General features: G+C 38.3%; 1 protein-coding gene and 1 pseudogene across 2 annotated transcripts in view; both read right to left on the reverse strand.

The window, feature by feature from the left end:
• Positions 1–183: 183 nt before the first annotated feature.
• LOC138353527 (sodium-coupled monocarboxylate transporter 1-like) overlaps positions 184–21641 on the reverse strand; it is a 34963-nt gene continuing 13505 nt past the window's right edge. The window contains exons 1-12 of one of the 2 annotated variants that reach the window (XM_069306632.1): positions 16051–16301; positions 14777–15071; positions 12723–12856; positions 12389–12577; positions 11057–11211; positions 10517–10657; positions 8190–8408; positions 6941–7059; positions 4824–4978; positions 4431–4675; positions 1092–1192; positions 186–602 (exon numbers count right to left, since the gene is read on the reverse strand). In XM_069306632.1, the coding sequence (XP_069162733.1) occupies positions 424–602; positions 1092–1192; positions 4431–4675; positions 4824–4978; positions 6941–7059; positions 8190–8408; positions 10517–10657; positions 11057–11211; positions 12389–12577; positions 12723–12856; positions 14777–15068 (1929 nt within the window). In that variant the 5' untranslated portion in view covers positions 15069–15071; positions 16051–16301 and the 3' untranslated portion in view covers positions 186–423. Of the gene's footprint in view, positions 603–1091; positions 1193–4430; positions 4676–4823; positions 4979–6940; positions 7060–8189; positions 8409–10516; positions 10658–11056; positions 11212–12388; positions 12578–12722; positions 12857–14776; positions 15072–16050; positions 16302–21641 lie in introns of those variants that run through there. The other variant, XM_069306631.1, reaches the window with a different exon arrangement.
• Positions 18842–21641, reverse strand: part of LOC138349508 (sodium-coupled monocarboxylate transporter 1-like) — a 68166-nt pseudogene continuing 65366 nt past the window's right edge.

Here is a 21641-nt window from a genome sequence, read left to right on the forward strand (position 1 = left end):
TTGATTGGCTTGTTTGGCGTCTGTGAAGTGGGTGTAGTTACGAAAGAGAGCTTGACAGATCTGTATTTGATATCTCCTTCACCAGGGGTGTTAAACTATATTATATATTTGATATATATCTTTATTGGCAACATTTACATATATATATATATATATATATATATATATATATATATATATATATATATATATATATATATATATATATATGCCTAATCTAATAAGGTCAAATTTTTTGGCAGTGATAATCACTGGCTGACTTTATTCACTGTTATGTTATAGCCGAAAATGCGTTTAGTATTCTCTATTTTTCACTTGTGGTTTTTCCGCATACTTGGATTAATGTTTTTGTGATCGTATATTTATATTGCATCACCGCTTGTTCGAAGCATTATGAGAACAAGAAGATCTTTTCGAGAGCAGCTAAGACGGGGTGTTGAGGTTTTGGACGGTGGATATGCCCAACATCTTCAGCTCCTCCTCTTGGATGACAATCCGTTGCTCCTTGGCGCGACGGGACTTCAAGAAATCCCACAGACGCTGATAAGCTCGGCCGCAAGCTGGGTTCACAACCCCGTCCACCTCCTTAGGGCAAGTCGGACCTAAAATCCACAAATTTGGTGTTTATTATTGGGAACAACCTTAAAGGCTAAGATTTCTTAACTGTACGAAACTCGTTGGTTGAATGCACTGAACGCTATGACAAGAAATGGAAATGAGACTCGATTTGAATTGTATAAAATTGATGGTAATTATATTTTCACGAAATATTTTCTCTAACAGGGCGAAGATAAATACATGGTAAGCCTAATTTTCACGAAATATTTTTCTCTAAGAGGGCGAAGATAAATACTTGTAAAGCCTAATTTTCACGAAATATTTTCTGTAACAGGGCGAAGATAAATACACTTAAAGCCTAATTTTTACGAAATATTTTCTCTAAGAGGGCGAAGATAAATACTTTTAAAGCCTAATTTTCACGAAATATTTTCTCTAAGAGGACGAAGATAAATACTTGTAAAGCCTAATTTTCACGAAATATTTTCTCTAAGAGGGCGAAGATAAATACTTGTAAGGCATAACTTCCTCACCTGTAATAAGAGATACGAGGGTGCCGACTGCAATGGTCAACGCCATACCAATGACGCCGGAGTAACAGTAGGAGATCTCGTAGATTGTCTTGGTTGACGATCTGTGAAGAACATGAACATTCTGAGATTTCTTGTAAACACTGAAGCATGGATTTATTGATCATTAACGCTGCATTTTTAACTCTTTCCCCCCTCCCCCCCCCACACACACACTGTTTATTGAGTATTAACGTAACATTTGTAACTTTTTTCGTTTATTTTGCATTATTGCTGTATTTTTAATTTTTTTTGTTTATTGACAATTAACGCTGTATTTTTAACTCTTATTTTTCGTGTATTGATCATTAACGCTGTATTTTTAACTTTTTTTGTTTATTGATAATAACGCTGTATTTTTAACTCTTTTTTTCGTGTATTGATCATTAACGCTGTATTTTTAACTTTTTTTTCGTGTATTGATAATTAACGCTGTATTTTTAACTCATTTTTCAGTTTGATCACCATATGACTGTTCTCAGGCCCAAGGATCTCCGTGGCTAAGTGGCCAGTGTGTGTAAGAGGCAGTGCGATATTAAAGGGCAGCGTATTTAAACCTTTCTCCAAGCCCTTACCCGGGGTGTATTTGTTTTATATTTTATCAAGTCCAGGTTTTAAGCAAAGCCTAACACTTGGACTTTAATATCATATTAAACAGCAAACTCGATTAGTCCCAGGAACGCAAATATATGCATGGAAATCTCAATATGCCACCTCAATACGTTACTCGATCTTCAATAGCAACTTCAACTCATGTGGGAAAAACCTGCTGGGATTGATATAAGAGGAGACTACTAGAGACTTGGACTGAACTAAATTAAAAAATTACTGTCTGCAAATTAATTCCTAAAATCTCTAGCTAGGGTTGTAAATCCTAGATCCTCTTTTCCTAATGACAGATTGTGGGCTGTAAGGGACAGGTGGGGTGAATGAATTAGTTGATAGAAGTTCCAGTCCACCTGTAGACAGGGATCTCACATCAGCTTGTATTTTATACAAGGATAAGATTTGATAAATTCAGTTATATGACTGAACACTGGCTCTGTTTAAATCAGGGATTTAAACATACATAGTCTAACCTAGCACCATAACTATTAACAGCCAATAGGTTCTTATACTATAAACAACAAATTAAATTGTAAAAGTATAATAAATGACTTTAAATGTAGTCTAAGCACTTAACTAAGTAATAGAAATTATTCAATTAAATGAACTTATATGATAACTTAAAAATTAACTAAGCAAGCAATTGTTAACTTAATTTATATACTGTATTCAAATATATATGCAGACATTTATATTCAATTTATATGATTATGTAGTCAGCTTGACTGAATCCTTTTCCACACAATGGACACCCATGAAACTTTATTTACGCATTGCGACTGAATCTTTTTCTGACACAACTGGACACTCATGAGGTCTAGTGCCTGGATAAGGACCTACTGCTCTTCTACAATATTAATAAACTTTCTGAAATATGAGGCGTTGCCTCGCTTTTTAACCGACAGACAGATTTATAGGATATTAAAGTCACACAAGCATACAATTGGCCAATCATATACCAAAATAACCTTCAATATACTTCTCTGCCAGTCGGGGTGCCTGTCTGACAAGGTGCCAGACTGATTAACTTTCTCTTGTTGAGTTTAGGCACGATATTTTAAGTCACAGCATTGCTGTATGATGTACTGGTAGCATTGCTATGTGATTGACCCTGCAGTTGCAGAAGAATGATAGTTGATGATTAGGAATGGAGGTGGTGGAAACCGTGTCACTGTGTTCTCCACTATACACTCCTATTTTATATAAATGTTCTAGGATTTTCCTTGTAGATATTGTCCAGGTACTCCCCCAGTTCTAGAGAGTGTTCACTGGTGATAAAGATATTAGATAAGGTGTCCTTGAGCTGGTAATGTTCGCTAAGGATCCGTCACACGTGTTCACAGTTATCAACAATGCGTGGTCCTCCTGGGCTCTGTGGGCGCTTCTGCCCCGATCCCCTCCCATGCTCCCAGAGCATGGAAGTCTTCTATGAATATTGATTGATTATTTTTACAGTCTAGACTTATGATTGAGATAAGATGTAATTGTAATATAATTTGATATAGGATATAAAGATTATAAGTAGTACTTGATAGTACCACTGATTCTTATTAAGGATTCAATTTTATCCCTACCGGATATTGAATCAATGTTCCAATAATTTTTTAATTAAAAAATCCTTCTAGAAGCTTCTGGATCCATAAGAGATCATGCACAGCACGTGGGGCATCTATAGGGCCCTATGCGTACGGGATCCAAGTGACATTATCTTCTAGGATCAAGTTGTGTAATGAATCTATAATGATTCTGATATGATTTTGATACGATTTGATATGATTTTAGATATGATTTTGATATGATACAGAAATTATACATTTCTTAGATGATAATTAGATATGGTGGGTAAAAATTTCCCACAACTCATATACAGAGGACTGGACTAGTGAAAGGTGTAATCATTATTATTATTAATATTTTTTTGAGATATATACAAGAGATGTTACATTCTTGTACAGCCACTAGTACCCGTAGCGTTTCGGGCAAGTCCTTAATCCTACGGTCCCTGGAATACGATCCCCTGCCACGAAGAATCGTTTTTTCATCCAAGTACACATTTTACTGTTGCGTTAAACAGAGGCTACAGTTAAGGAATTGCGCCCAGTAAATCCTCCCCGGCCAGGATACGAACCCATGACATAGCGCTCGCGGAACGCCAGGCGAGTGTCTTACCACTACACCACGGAGACTGCTATTCACTTCATTATTCATTAGACCCCTATTCACTTCACATAACTAACACCAGCCCCTATTTCCAACTAAGGAATTTTACAACATTGATTTTTGGACCCATGAATACAAGGACTGGGATGTATGAAGATCTTTTCGTGTTTCCTCACTAACTTTTACGGCTTCATACCATCCTCTTAACTAATGCGTCTCATTATGTACGTTATAATCCCCCAACGTACAAGTTACAAAGTTCTATGAAAAGCGACTCGCAAATATCCACTTTTTTGTTTTATCCATCAGTAAGTTTGGTTAGGTGGGTTGCTTGGGTTCGTACATGCCTGGTTTCGTCAGAACTTTGTATTTTGTCAAGATGAAGACAAGTCAAGACAACGGGATGACTGACTCAAGATATTGAAAAAACAAACAGAAAACTGCATCTAACCCCTTTGGATACATTGTAGTGTCTTTATTATGAGTTCAGACGTACGATAGTTTGACAGTGCTCAAAGTTTTGCACTCCATCCCTACCCTTCGATTGAGTGTGTGTCGTCTAGGAGAGCATCGCTTACTGAGCTGTTAGCCATCAGAGCGTCCGTGAGAGTGGTGTTGGCGAGGAAGGTGGTGACGGTGGTGTTGGCGAGGTGCTGAAGACCCTCCTGGCAGCCCTCGATGGACAGGGGCAGGCGAGGCGGCGACCCTCCGCCCCTCACAAACTTCCCAATAACCACCCACACACTGAACGTAAAGGATGCGACGAAACCCACAATGGCGCCCTGAAGTGGAAGAAAATTTGCCACACTAACCAACATCAACACATCACAACACCGAGTCTGAAACCTAATAAATTAACGTTAAAAAATAATTCAGCGTCTGTGACATGTCACCAAAAAATACAATAATGGTCAATGTATACATCTTTACCTTGGCGTTCATCCAAGGTGCACAAATTCCCGATAAAAAGACGCCATGGAGAGGACCTGAGATGGCGGAGAGGATGCTGTTAGCGACGTGGAAGATACTGCCTAGCTTCTCTACCATGAGGCCCATGCAGATGGCTAACACACCGGATGCTGCAGCTAGAACATCATGAAACACAAAGGTTAGTCAGTATCCTTTCCGTCAACGTCCGCACACATGACAATTAATAATGGTCAGGAAGAGGACAGGTGGTCAAAGAGAGGACAGGTGGTCAAGGATAGAGGACAGGTGGTCAAGGATAGGACAGGTGGTCAAGGAGAGGGTAGGTGGCTAAGGAGAGGGAAGGTGGAATAGGCTATAGAAGCTTGTGAAAATTAGGGCAACAAAACCATTCTGTTTAACAATTAGTAACTGTGCCCAGTCATTTGCTTTTTCATGTTATTATCAGTTTGGGGAAAATTACCATACAAGTTCATGGAGAAACTTACAATACCGTAGTATTTGAATGCAGGTGAAGTAAAAACGCAAAACATGTAAAAGTGTATAATTTAAACTAAATTATCGGTTTAGGTGCTGTTAAATAATTTTCTCAACACTGTTTAACAGCACTTTGATTAAGGATATATACTTTGAAAATCCTTTTCAGAGTGTACACAAAATTTTATTCAGAGTGTACACTTACACATGTATTGGGTCTTTCCTTCACCATCATAAAATATACAAAAAATACAAACACATACAAATATTTATTCAGGTAAAGTACATACATACAAGGTAAGATACAAAAGTTGATGGATTTATAGATAGAGCATACAATGCCTAAAGCCACTATTACGCAAAGCGTTTCGGGCAGGATATATTTCCAATATTTATGGTGGGGGTATTGTTATTAAATTTTCAGACGAGGAGTCACAATAACATGGTTGAAGATATGATGATCAAACCACACACATCACAAGATGAAGAGACGACGACGTTTCGGTCCGTCCTGGACCATTTTCAAGTCGTATGATAATGGTCCAGGATGGACCGAAACGTTGTCGTTTCTTCATCTTTTAGTGTGTGGTTTAGTCATTATAATTGTACGGTGTTACGAACCTTAGCTCCTGTGGAGGTTAGTTTCTATTATAAATTATTTATTAACACAAAGGAGATGATTAGAGAATGTTCTCTTGAAAGAAATCTGCAGCTGGCAACTGGGAGGCCGCGAGTGGCTATTATTACTCCGCCAGTAAAGTAGTGCCCTTTAGCTGGAGATTGTTCATGAATAATGTGTAATACAATAGCCAAACTGTGTAAAAGAAAAGTGGACTCAATCAAAAGACCTGCATGTGGAATGTGGCTAATTGAGTAATTAAGGGGTTGGCTTGGAAATGTTGAAGAATAGAGAATTAAGGGGCGATGACGCAACCTAGGTGACGGACGCCATTTTTGATCTGACGCGGAGCAGCAGCTGTCTGACTGGTCCTTGTTTTCTGAGGTATTTCCCCGGCCGTACAATCAGATAAACCACAGGGTGGCATTCACAGGAGTGACAAGGAAGGGTAGAATGCACTGATAACCTACTGAGCAGTTAGTTTTGTGAGAGTCCAGATTTCCTAAGGATTTATATACGGCTGACAGAGGTAGTGCAACCAGTCCATTTAATTGAACTCGTATTTCCGCATTATTATTCTTGCTAAGGGGTACACAGAGCCAACTACCCATTATTACATGCTGCTCAAAATTGAGAATTAGTAGATTGGTTGAATGAACCGAAATTCCTTTGTGCACTATTATCTGTAGTAAATAATTATCTGAACCGTCTATGTCTATTGAAGAATTGCTTGCTTGTAAAAGTCGCCAGATACAGAGCAAAGATTTCTTGTAATATTCAGCTGAACGTTTCGCATTCTGTTCGTAATCTTGGAATCTCCTCCAAGCACTCGGGGAGATTCCAGTCCTCCTTGTTGATTGTTACCTAGCCTCTTGGTTGGACTAGACACATTAGTTAACAAGCTATATCCAGTGAAACCTCCAACTCTATATTCCTAATATTAATTTCAAACATTTTGCGAGAAACGCCTTATATAAAACCAGAGTTGATTTATGACACAAAGCATCGAGGAGCCAGTACTTACACAGGAACTTGACGACGTTGGTGGCCTTGGCATCACTGAGGCGCCGGAAGTAGGGACGATCCTTCAGGAAGTCCTCCCAGATTACACACGCGAAGGAGTTCCCGCAGGACGACAGTGTACTGGTGGAGGAGGAGGAAGATGTTCAACACTGCATGGTACTGGTGGAGGAAGTAAAACTTCAGTGCACTTTAACCTTCCGTTAAATTAGTTTCGACGTCAAAATACTCGAAAGTAAAACCTAGTTTTATATATTGTGTTTAGTGATCGATCATCATAAATCAACATTGAATTATGTTGACTGTTGAGTGACTAGCAGCCTAACACCACTGACTCGCGTGGAAAACGTAAATTTTATGGTCCCTTTAAATACTATATAATGTAGGTAATAGAAATTAAATTAGTTGCCTCACTTAAGTAATGCTAAAATTATCCAAGTGGCATTGGATATAATGCATTCGATTTCAGATGGACGTACTGATAGATAAATAGACATATACATTATTCATAAATATTAGTTTTTGTACATTTATAGTTGGGCTAGTTTATACAAATTTTCAGTAAATTATGTACCTAACGGAAAGTCATAATAACATAACAAACAGAGATATGATAAATTCTACACTCAATAATTAGAAGTTATTTTGACCAGTGTAATGCTATTAGTATTGAAATAGTTAGTTGTGATTAATATAGGTTAAAGGGTAAGTCAGTATTACACTTGAATGATACAAATGCCCTCAAATGATAAACACATTTAAATAAATTTTTCACTCCTAAAAAATATGAAAAACAATTATTTCAATTTGAGTTCAGCGATCGTACAAGGATTCAACCTTATTTCCACTGTTGCATCGTCTGACACAATCCGTTCCCTGCAGTCCAGAAACTATGCAGCCTATCGTTCTGCAACACGACTACCGGAATCGTCAGAAAACCCACTACCACCACTACAATACTTTCGTACAATCTCTACCCAAATACCTAAGGCGTATACACACACAGAAAATATTCTCCAGTACCAAATATTAATCGTCTAGCTTCTATAGTTGAATGTATACAAGGTCGAAACTGACGAAGAATTCTCACTTATTCAAGGACTCAAGAATGTTGACGCAACTTTCCATAAAAGCCATGTGAAAATTACAACAATGTGCCTCGTTAGAAGTGTAGGGCCTCCATGATGGCATATATTAGGACCTGAGGACACCGCCGTGAAGACCTACCTTAGGACACCGCCGTGAAGACCTACCTTAGGACACCGCCGTAGACGGCAGCGACAAAGATACCAGACAACCCCGTCAGGTGACTCAGCTTGTCGGTCACCAAGAACGGGACGATCTGGTCGGGTTTCTCTATCTTGCCTGAGGTGAGTGGATCACAGTCGCTGTAGGTGGCGAAGGCGACGAGACCAGAGAAGTAGAAAACTATCCACAGCAAGTACAACCCCACCAGGAAGAACACCACCAATCTGCAGGAATCAAAATGTTGCTATAAAAAGTCCCTTTCGAATGTTGGAACTTTCCACCTGAGTGCTTTGTTGTATGACAAAAGCTGGTCATCTACATTCACAACAATATTTTGTTAATATTTACTGATCGAATTACTAACACAGAGGAAACTGTTACCGGACTTAACGAGTTATAACTGTTCGTCTATCTTGGGTTATCTTGGGATGATTTCGGGGCTTTTTAGTGTCCCCGCGGCCCGGTCCTCGACCAGGCCTCCACCCCCAGGAAGCAGCTCGTGACAGCTGACTAACACCCAGGAACCTATTTTAATGCTAGGTAACAGGGGCATAGGGTGAAAGAAACTCTGCCCATTGTTTCTCGCCGGCGCCTGGTATCGAACCCAGGACCACAGGATCACAAGCCCAGCGTGCTGTCCGCTCGGCCGACCGGCTCCCATCCAAGTCATAATTATGGCAAATAACACTAATTATTTATTATTAGAATACCAATTATATATTAATATTTAATATATAATTAATATAACTGCTAATTACTGTATATATACATACACACATTTATATATATATATATATATATATGTACCTAGTAGCCAGAATGCACTTCTCAGCCTACTATTCAAGGCCCGATTTGCCTAACAAGCCAAGTTTTCCTGAATTAATATATTTTCTCTAATTTTTTTCTTATGAAATGATAAAGCTACCCATTTCATTATGTATGAGGTCAATTTTTTTTTATTGGAGTTAAAATTAACGTAGATATATGACCGAACCTAACCAACCCTACCTAACCTAACCTATCTTTATAGGTTAGGTTAGGTTAGGTGGCCGAAAAAGTTAGGTTAGGTTAGGTTAGGTAGGTTAGGTAGTCGAAAAACAATTAATTCATGAAAACTTGGCTTATTAGGCAAATCGGGCCTTGAATAGTAGGCAGAGAAGTGCGTTCTGGCTACTAGGTACGACATATATATATATATATATATATATATATATATATATATATATATATATATATATATATATATATATATATATATATATATATATATATATATATATATATGTCGTACCTAGTAGCCAGAACGCATTTATCAGCCTACTATGCAAGGCCCGATTTGCCTAATAAGCCAAGTTTTCCTGAATTAATATATTTTCTCTATTTTTTTTCTTATGAAATGATAAAGCTACCCATTTCATTATGTATGAGGTCAATTTTTTTTTATTGGAGTTAAAATTAACGTAGATATATGATCGAACCTAACCAACCCTACCTAACCTAACCTAACCTATCTTCATAGGTTAGGTTAGGTTAGGTAGCGGAAAAAGTTAGGTTAGGTTAGGTAGGTTAGGTTGTCGAAAAAACATTAATTCATGAAAACTTAGCTTATTAGGCAAATCGGGCCTTGCATAGTAGGCTGATAAGTGCGTTCTGGCTACTAGGTACGACATATATATATATATAAATATATATATAAATATAAATATATATATATATATATATATATATATATATATATATATACAGTATATATATATATATATATATATATATATATATATATATATATATATATATAATATATATATATATCTAAATATATATATATATATATATATATATATATATATATATATATATATATATATATATATATAAATATATATATATATAAATATATATATATATATATATATATATATATATATATAATATATATATATCTAAATATATATATATATATATATATATATATATATATATATATATATATATATATATAATAAGATATATATATAATATATATATATAGGGCACTAGATGCCGTGCCCTGTCTTCACTCTTATAGCTTTACGATATTAGTGGGTCCTCTATATAAAACTAATGTATGCATCGGCTACACACTTGGTGGGGCCACGTGAGCAACACAAATGCGAACAAGCTCGATGGGTCCCAAGCCAATATGCAACTAAACATTCCACACAATCCAGAAGGATTCGAACCCAGACAGCCAGGAGCACTATGCACCTTGGCGTACCTGTTACCTTAACCAGGTGAGGTGATTCGATGAAAAAAAATGTATATGTACTTCGTACGAAAACTTTGTATATACCTTTTAGCAGTTTCCATGGTCCTGACGGAGGCCAACCTCTGGTAGACCGTCTGGCTGAAGCCAACGCCAGAAAGCATGATGTAAAACCCGAACATCACGGTAGAGAGGAGGGTGTGGCGCTCGTAGGGGCTGGTGTTGAGGCTGGCGATAAGATAAGGTTAACAGCACCTGGTGTTGAGGCTGGCGATAAGGTAAGGTTAACAGCACCTGGTGAGGCTGGCGATAAGGTAAGGTTAACAGCGCCTGGTGTTGAGGCTGGCGATAAGAAAAGGTTAACAACGCCTGGTGTTGAGGCTGGCGATAAGATAATGTTAACAGCGCCTGGTGTTGAGGCTGGCGATAAGATAAGATTAACAGCGGCTGTCGATAAGATATAAATACATAACATTCACAGATCTTAAAGGAACTGCAAAAAAGTGTTAAAACCTGTGTGCGTGTTTGATGACATTGTTTCTTATTCATTACAGGTAAAAAAAATCAACATAAATCATTATACACTATTTACAGAAAGAGCCACTTGAACAAAGCTGTGCAACTCACTCGAAGAAACTAATTCGGCCGCCCTGCTCAGCGATGGTCCACACGTTGCCAACGCCACCCAGGTCAACACAACAGATGATCCCCACCACCAACACCCCACCAAACATCAGCAGAGTCTGGAGTACATCTGTGTACACCACGGCTTTTACACCTCCCTGGGGGGATAAAGTTATAACATTAGCAGTGTCTGTAGGACACCAGGGTACACACACCGGCTTTTACATTAGCAGTGTCTGTTCTACTCATGGGGTAAATAAGGATGCAAGGGAGTTAGTATACATATTGGTGTATGCAGATTACATGACAAAATTGAGATACCAGATCTGAAGACAGTGTTAGTAAGTCTTTAACACAGGTCTGAGGACAGTGCAAGTAAGTCTATTATAAAGTCTGAGGACTGAGCTATAAGACTTTAACACAGGTTTAAAGACCTGAGCTAATAAAGACTATAATAAAGGAGTGCACTTCCCAGATACTAAACTAGATTCAGGCATTATTGATAATACTGATGCTCTAAATAGAGGTAACTACTAGCATTAGTTCATTCAATATGGGCGATCAGAAGGCGCTAACATGGGCAGACGTCAACAGTAAGCTATCAGCAGCCCTCTATGTGTGTTCTCTGGGACACCAGAGAGCACACATAATGGTAAGAGTAAGGGTAAGAGAGAATAAGTAAACCAGGACACCAGAATAAGTTAATGCAGAAAACCAGAATAAGTTAAACCAGGAGACCAGAATAAGTAAACCAGGAAATCAGGATAAGTTAAACCAGGAGGCCAGAGTAAGTAAACCAGGAAGCCAGAATAAGTAAACCATACTAGAATAAGCAAACCAGGAGGCCAGAATAAGTAAACTTGGAGATCAGAACAACTAAACCAGGTGCAGGTTTAGGTCCCTTTGCTGATTATAGTGGCTAAAGTGTAAATGTACAATTCTGTATGTAATTCAACTCTAATACAGAGGGTTCTCAACCAGGGGGAATACCCCAGAGAGGAAGAGGAATTTTAGTGTTCCAGGGAGTAAGATCTGAAACCATAGATTCAAACTGTTCGAATATTAATCTTTCTACAAAATACAACTCTACAGACTGACTAATCATCTACAGGATATCTTACTTTATTGTATTTTACAGATTAAATTGAAAATAAATATAAGTATTTCACTTTTTATCTGTGGAAATATCCCATGCAACTTTTGAGTCAATCTTGGAAGTAAATACTAGGCTGCGTGGGGGCAAAACAAAAAAGATTGACAACACGGCTCTAACAGCGTTGACATTAATCACAATATTATTCAGCGGTACATCATGTACAGGTGCGTCGGACTCACAATTGTGATGTAGAAGGTACATATCACACCCATGATGAGGGTGGAGGCCCAGGTGGCGATGCCGGTGACGGTTGACAGGGCCAGAGTTGGTGCATACAGACACATGCCCATGTAGATGAAGTTAACCAGCAGTAGACACAAAGTTGCAAGTGTCCGCAACAACCGCGACCCGAACCTCACCTGTAGATACTGCAAGATGCACGAATTGCTATATTAAGTAGGTGAAAATATGTTTATTGAGGGAGCACCATGTAGGTCTTCAGTTCGTACATAGTAGTCAACATAGCATTGAACAGATTGTAGAAATCATTCTTGCTTCGAGAAACCAACTGACCTCGTTGATGGAGACGAGCTTCAGGTGGTAGAATGTGGGTACAACGACTTGATGCACGAAGATACAGCCTGGGATGCACCCCAGCAAAGATGTGGAAAGTTGGGTACCGAAGAAATATATCTCAGTGGGGTTACCTGCGGGAGGCGCCGGTGTTAGTGGGCGTAGGTACAAATATACAATTGTACAAATATACACTTCTGACCCATACGATTCTATTACTCACCGGTTTGCGAGTAACTGTCAAAAATTATTGTCACGATATACACGATAATATTTAGTACTAACAAACATCAATTTCTCCTTGCGTACAGTCATTAATTTCAGTCAGAAAATAATAATTAATTACTACAGTTTACAATCATCTGTTTAGATGATTGTACATCTTCACTTCCAAAGCTTTAGGAAGTGACTATGCTTGTGCATGGTATCTAAAACTAATAAATAATGCGATAGAAAATCTAAGCGTTGAAAAGATTGTCAATAATGTCAGAACTAGTATACTCAGAGAGTAATCACACTAACGTGATGTGTCAATGAGAAAATTCTGCTGTATGTGTCAATATAGCAGGATTTTCAGTACATGTGAAAATAAATGTGTCAATTATCCTGCTATAACATGTCTCTTCTGAAGACCAATTAATGACTGAATTACATATAACACGAAATTTACCTTTTAAAACGTCGCAGTACAGCAATTTACAACAAAGTGTAACGGTTTATTCTTTACAAAAAATTGGTGTGTGAATTGATCAATCTGGAAAAGCCACTAGTACGCATCTCGGAGTGATTATGTTAATCTACTGAGTATAAATCTTAACCTATTGTAAAAATACAGCTCATAATTCTAAAATAATAGTATTTATGGTAAATATTTGGTGGAAAGTACCCATAGTGACAGACCAACAAAAAGTTGATTTTTTATATTAGTGAATTTAGACAAATGTGAAACTTTTTTAAGGCAACATTAATATAGAACATAACCTAACCTCTCTTAGCAACCCTAGGCCTAATACACGCTATCGTAGGCTTAATATAACATACAAGCTGTACTAGACCTAGAAATATTTAAGTAAATTTTTAGCTTTTTTCCCGGGTACTATAACATTACAAGTATAAAAAGTGATTTTTTTGGTGGTCCATCACTATATATATTGGCACTTTAGGCTAGATAGTTCTTATAAATCCTAAGATTTCAGGAGGATGGGTTGTAAAAATAATAGTTATAGGTGGAAGAGAATCCTCTTGAAATGGAAAGTCTCAACACACTTGAAGGATATATACACAAAGAGATATACTCAACTTCCCGGTATATATACACCAAGAGTATACTTTAGTCCTGGACTTATATTCACTGTCAACCGTGGAAGAGTAGACATAATAGTTCTCTACCCACCCAGCAAACAATGCTTTATAGTCGTGGACTGTACTCAGCCATAAAGTATACTTGTTATTAGGTTAATAAAGCTACTGGTGGCCTTTCATAACCCTGTCCGCTGTTGACAGGGCAACACCAAGCCTCCCTGTGCAATTACACGATCATCTCCGGGAGTCGTGTTGTTCTCCATCATAGCTTTTAGCACGCTTTTATCAGCATCATTGTGTCTGGGCAAGTGTGAGCGGCATGCTGCTGTCTACTGGGCTGTTGTTATATAAAGTTACGGTCTAAACTGATGATGGTGTCTCTCGCAGAGGCGAGCTGTTGACGGTGTCGGTCGTATATGACGCAAATTATCATTGGTGTCTGTCGTGCACGACGCATATTGTCAACGGTGTCCGTCGTGCTTGACGCACAAATTATCATTGGTGTCTGTCGTGCATGACGCATATTGTCAACGGTGTCCGTCGTGCTTGACGCAAACTAATGATGGAATCTGTGGTGTACTGCAGGTCAGCCTAATCTAATAAGTAGAATATAAAAGACTTGTGGAGTAATCAGTTTAAGTTTTTACAGAATTCTGACTTTTCTGTTAAAGACTTCATCTCCATAGAGCGGGCCTCCACAACTAACATTTTGGGGATAATGGTTCTGTGCTCTTTTTGTGTTGCTTACTAACCTAAGATAGATATCGCAGATATCGATCCCCCGAGGAGAGAGAACGCTACTGGCACGGGCGACATGTTCCTGCCCCCCAACAGGTACTCCTGCGTGGAGGCTTTCCCGCGGCTCCTGAAGGCGCTGACGACCCCGATGCCCATGGACGCCACCAGCATGAGGATGAAGAGTGTGTAGTCGACGGACGTGAACTTTACCTCTGGCGCCTCGGGCCCTGCCATCGTTGGTACCTCCGTTCCTTCCATCGTTGGTACCTCCGTCCCTTCCATGGTTGGCGCCTCCGTCCCTTCCATCTCCTGCATAACAAGATCAAATCACTCTCGAAGTCTATAACAAGAAAATGATACCAACTCAGCCCAACAACACCTAATCTGTGCAAATTCTCACACACGTAGGAAGCCTAATCACTCAAAGCTTGGCAGTCAAACCAGATTAAATAATTTGATATCTCGCAGAACAACTCTGTAATCTTTCAGCTAATCAGTTATCTCAGCAATACATTTACGATATTATCACACAAGTAGACCACTTCTTGTGATAAGATCGCCAAACAGTTTATTAATTAGAATAACATGCATGGGGTCTTGTGCAAATCCTTAACGGCACATCGCACGTATTCTCTCGCTCTGGCAATACTGCTGTCTGACCCCAAATATAAACATAGACAAATTTAATGCAAAACTCTGAACATCTTTAAACCGTGGGTATACACACCCAAGTGACTATAGCCACACTCTCAGAAATATACATGTATATTTTTTTTGTCGGACGCCACATCTTCACTATATACCGTCTTCATCATTATAACCATTTTCACCACCCGCACCTTTATTACTTTCCCTACCCTTCACCACCTTCCCTACCCTTCACCACCTTCCCTACCCTTCACCACCTTCCCTACCCTTCACCACCTTCCCTGTCCTTCACCATCTTCCCTTCATCCCTATAATCTTAGCGAGGACCAAGTCTGTTATTTAGTTCAATTGGAAATCACGATGATTTGCGTTTTATGCTAAAGGTAGCAGCATGGGGCTCGACCTGACCCGTCTGTGATTATCCCCACACACAGACATTTTCTATTTTCTGAGATATATATATATATATAATATATATGTATACTCTATATATATTTGCTTGGCGTTTTTGCCTGATAATACGTTACCTTACACAGTCTTTTCATATTTGCAAGTCATTTATATTCAAGTACGTTGTTGAGACGTCCTGTTTGCACAAGGAAATTGCGTTTTCAAAGTCATATAACAATCGAACACTTACCTGACGTCGTGTGTGTAGCAGGTATTATGGAGTAGGTGAAGCCGCTGAGAGAGCCAGAAACTGTAGCTGTGGACTCCGGGACGTTGTGGCGGGGGGTGAATATTGTGTTCACAAAATTTGATTGAACCTGAGTAGTCACTAGACCATCTGGTCGACTGCGGATGTGGTATCTGGCCTCCGCGCTACAGGGATTGAGGGAGGAGGAGGAGCATCATACCCACGCCATGAACTCAGCGGGTCTGGGCCAACAGTAACGGAAGGAAAGTGGTTGCTGGCGACCTGTATATATATAAAAAGTTTGCTGCCATCGGTCAAAGTCTGGCGTGGCGCGATGATGATGGTCCAGTTATTATGCCAAGCGATGTACGTGCACACGGGCTTACCTTATCATTGTGACATGAAGTCTCTCTTAATATCTGGCTCGCTATATACGTATTATAACTCTTACTGGCTTAGAACTTATTACGGAAACTTACCTTGTCTTGTTCAATCTAAGGAGAGGTTTGTGCCGAAGTTGTTCAGTGTCTCATAGAACAAATATCTTTATAAACGTGCTCCAGAATATCAGTATTAAGAAAGGATGTGATTTCGGATGAGATGAAAGAGAGTTACGTGGAACGGGAATATTTGCAACTTTAGGAACACACTGTAAAATTTCACATGGTATATAAGGACGGAGCTGTAGTGGGATTTCAAGAATTTTAAACGTTAATTAAAAAACTAAACAAAGAACCGCATTGGACACTTCTGCATTGTGATACATTAAAGGAAAAAAACGTGGTATTTTTATTTTTAGCTATTTGTGCGGTCGAAATAATTTCATTGGGAATGCAGTGATTTAATATTCAGCCCTCACACGGTGCTTATTAATATCCTCGTAACTTGCGAGGAAAAGGTCTTATAGAATACATAACCGAAAGAGGCGCTAACAAGAGTAGGATAAAGTTGATGTTAACGCTTCTAAATATGGACCCCTAGACTACTGTTTGTCGTAATTCGAACATTTATACAATGATTTCTTGCCTTAAAGTCCCTATACTAATCATGGTGCCCAGATATTTTTTGCATTCAGATTTGGCAATTGCAAATTTGCATGGCCTATATCTAGTAACTTTTATCATTACCTGGTAACCTTAACAACATTGTTGCCTGGAATGACTTGTCGCCATGTGTTTCAGGTCTGGAGATCTTCACACAGCCTCATCCTACAGCGCTTTCCACACAGCCTCATCCTACAGCGCGTTCTCTTCATGAACACTACCTATAAAAGCTAGCCTTCTGACCTAACCTGGGTCAGGATTCAACAAGCATTCACCCATCAATCCGTCCTCGACTATAGTTCATTACATCCAGCGGTCGACCCCACAGACGCATTCACCAATTTTAAGTTGCTGTTCATTCAAAACAGGAATTTTTTCAAATATAAATTAATATTATAATATATTAGCATATTGTGCATATATAGGCATAGGTTAGGTTAGGTTAGGTGTTTAGGTTCTGTTGGCGATTATTTGTATTTGTAGTACGTGGGTGAAGCATTTATAGCGTTGTGATTCGAACAAAATTCGTCAGTGAAACACTTGTTCCGGATATGTTCGAACGTCAGCAGTTGTGAGTCGTGTGTAAACCGCTTTTCATTCATAAACAGCTGGGGTTTGGCGGGTGAATGGAATCACTTTTGGATCTTTGTTTGGAGGACGGGCTGGTATTTTCAGCCCGTCCTCCAAACAAAGATCCAAAAGTGATTCCATCCACCCGCCAAACCCCCTGTTTATGAATGAAAAGCGGTTTACACACGACTCACAACTGATTTCGATCGAACACTTCCGGAACAAGTGCTTCACTGACGAGTTTTGTTCGAACCACAACGCTATAACTGCTTCACCCACGTACTACAAATACAAATAATCGCCAACCGAACCTAAACACCTAACCTAACCTAACCTATGCCTATATATGCACAATATGCTAATATATTATAATACTAATTTATATTTGAGAAAATTCTTGTTTTGAATGAACAGCAAGTTAAAATTTATGAATGCGTCTGTGGGGGCGACCGCTGGATGTAATGGACTTGAGTCGAGGACGGGTTGGGTATTTTAATACGAGGGTGAAGCATTTATAGCGTTGTAGTTCGAACAAAATTCGTCAGTGAAGCACTTGTTCCGGAAGTGTTCGGACGTCATCAGTTGTGAGTCATGTGTAAATCGTTTTTCATTCATAAACATGGGGTTTGGCGGGTGCATGGAATCACTTTTGGGTCTTTGTTTGGAGGACGGGCTGTGTTTTTGTTACAAAGAGCCTCCTAGTGCTTCGGAACTCACAAACTGTTTAATAAATGTAAACAAAGTCGCCAAAAGATTGAGAGAAGATTACTGGTTTGTAAGTAGATACATAAATTCCTTGTTGAAATCTGACCCAAAAACGTATGATCCCAAGCAACTCACCTAACCTATCTATCCGATCCATAGAAAACAGATATTCGTGAGCCGTTACTTTTCATAGTAGGTTGCATTCGTACCGTTGGTTACCATAAACGTACAAAATGCGATCTATTAGTTGAGAGAACGGGATCATGCTCAGCGCACTGCAGAGGCTACTTCCTTCCTTGTTATATGATTTTATTCTATGTAGTTGAGAACTCTGTATCCATATAGTTTTGTAGTTCAGATTTTATTATTTTATAATTGTTTATGCATTATTTATCAATTGTTTGTTAGCAAAGACAGATAAAATGTCTCGTTGAAAATATAAATCTTGTGGTTCATTGAATAAATAAAACAATATATGAGCTTATATGTTTATTTAGTACAATGTAACGCATATAATGTTAATATGATGAGAATATATGAAAGAACAAATAAATAGATTTCTTCAGTTACAAAATTAATAACAGTGTTGAGGTATAACTGTATATACAAGTATTATACAATTTGTTTCAGTTTACAGAAAACACACACACATAGCATTCACTGTATCTTGGGTTGCGTGCCCAAGATACAGCAAGCCTATTACTAAATGCATTTTAGGTAGTTACAAGCTCTGTAAAAATAACTTGAAAGTCAAGAGCATACTGATTTTTCAAAGCATATATGTTTGCTCTGAGATGAATCATGTTATAGTAATTTAGACGAAATACTGAAGGTAATTATCAAGAGAAAGAGCGCTAAGCCAGTAGCGACTATATAGCACTTGGACGGGGATATGAGGAGAAGGATCTGGGATAAGACGAATGCTGTCCAACCACTTGGACGACCGGAGATTGAACGCAAAACCTGTAGGAAGCTGTCATTCAACCGTTCAGTCCAAACGGTTGGGCCGGAATGTTGAAGTATTTGTCGCGGACAAATAGGAGGGGATGTGGCTTGTAAGATCTAGGAAGGGAAATTGAGAGTTTCAGAGATGGGTTTCTCAGACATTTTCAAGACATTGACATTGACGGACTTCTGGCTTGTGTGAGGGATCCTTGAGAAACCCCCAGAGGCGCTGGTAGACCCAGAAGCACGTTGGGTTCACAACGCCATCCTCTAAATCCACAGGATTCACTAGACCTACGGTCGGTAAAGAATTATTCAGATATTTAACGAAATGTGGTTAGAATTATATAAGCAAAACTTCCCTTGGTTGTAAAAGTACATAATGAAATTAAATGTAATAATAATAATAATTAATTATGATGAATCTATCTCAAGATACAATATATATATATATATATATATATATTATATATATATTCTCAAACAAGCACAAGAAAGGCTTGAGCAAAAATGCATGACAGCATGGGTAAAAATACTCTTACCAGTACATAGGGACACGAGGCTGCTGACCACTAGGACGATAGCGATTCCAATAACACCAGAGTAGCAGTAGGAGAGCTCGTAGATGGTCTCTCCGGCTGACCTGTTGAGATTGGATATCTTGCTTACTATATAATTATACCTGATAATTGTCAAGTTTCAATAATTCATAAACAGAACTAAATTTTACTCGATGCCACTGCATATCTTTTTATAAACATACTTAGCAATGAATATTTATTGAAAAAAACACTTATAAACTCTTTTTTTAGCAGCTTAAGGGTTAACTATTTTGTAGTGCAAGTGTGTAACTTATGGAAACGAGAATTTGCATATTACTGCTATATTTTATGTGATGAACACCTTGGTGCTTGACGCCACTTTTTATTGTCACCACTTTATATGCTTTATATCTAGTTTTTAAAGAAATAAGTAGCAGCTTTGCTTTCATCTGCAATTCAAGACTTTTTGGAATGACTTTTATGTGAATTCTCAATGTGGTACATTCTGAAAATAATACAATTACTTGGTATTGAAGAGCGTAGAAAATATTAAGATCAGAGTAATTATTATTAATATATATGACGTTTCGTCCTAACTACTCGGAGAAAGTATCCATTCACTTTACTCCTTTTACCACGATTAGGGAATAAATTAATGATTAGGTTTTTCTACGTTGGTTTCCTGTACTCTTGAATAATCTTGCTACGAGGGAACTCTGCATAGCCATAGGTTGTGATCATTACTATTGTGCTTGTTGATCTGTTTATGCAATCACTGCAGTATTGATCTTTCAAGTTGAATTGCCATAAATCTTGTTACAACAGAGGAAGTTTGCACGCATGTTTGAGGTTTGCCATTAGTTCACTATTATCAACAAAAAAGGTATTTGCTGTTACTGATCTTTAATTAACTGTATCAACAAATAGTGTAATAAAGACATTTTTCTTGAAATCAAGATTTCAATTAATCATTTTGTTAAATATCAAAGAAATTAATAAATTATAGATCAACTAAATGTGGCATGCCAGCTCAAACAGCTGTAATCTGCAACATATCGAAAAATATGAAGCTTAGGCTATGTCAAAGTCATTCCTTGTGCTTATATTGCAGATTGAAATATTAAAATCAACTGCAATATTGATATCGTCAAGAAGACAAAAATACGCACGTCAGACAATACTATATATATATTTCACTCAGGACGTGGTTAATATTCCTGGAAGTACTGACTCTTGGAGAGCTGTGGTGTTGGTGATCCCAGCGTCAGTCAGTGTGACGTTAGCCATCACAGCGTCAGTGAGAGTGGTGTTGGAGAGGAAGCTAGTGGCGGTGGTGTTGGCAAGGTGCTGAAGACCCTCCTGGCAGCCCTCGGTGGACAAGGGAAGGGGTGAAAGCGACCCTCCGCCCCTCACGAACTTTCCGATAACTATCCAAACATTGAAACTGAGGGAGACGATGAGTCCCACCCCGGCTCCCTGCGGCATAGATAATTTAGCTTAACTTCCGTATTTCAACTTAGCAAATTAAATTATTTTTCAACTTAGCCTAATTATACTCTCTCAACTTATCCTAGATATACTGCCTCATCTTAGCTTATGTTATACTTTCTCAACATATTTATACACTTATTATCTAGCCTATTACCCTCTCAATGTTTACATAAAATTTTGATTTTCAGGTTCAACTTCAAGCTGTAAAAGTGAGTTATTGGTGTCGAGTTGGGATTTGTTTAGGAATACACGAACCAAGTGTTTAATCCCGAAGAAATAATATATGAATAAATTGATA

The sequence above is a fragment of the Procambarus clarkii genome, chromosome 58 (assembly GCF_040958095.1).
Source record: "Procambarus clarkii isolate CNS0578487 chromosome 58, FALCON_Pclarkii_2.0, whole genome shotgun sequence".
Classification (NCBI taxonomy): domain Eukaryota; kingdom Metazoa; phylum Arthropoda; class Malacostraca; order Decapoda; family Cambaridae; genus Procambarus; species Procambarus clarkii.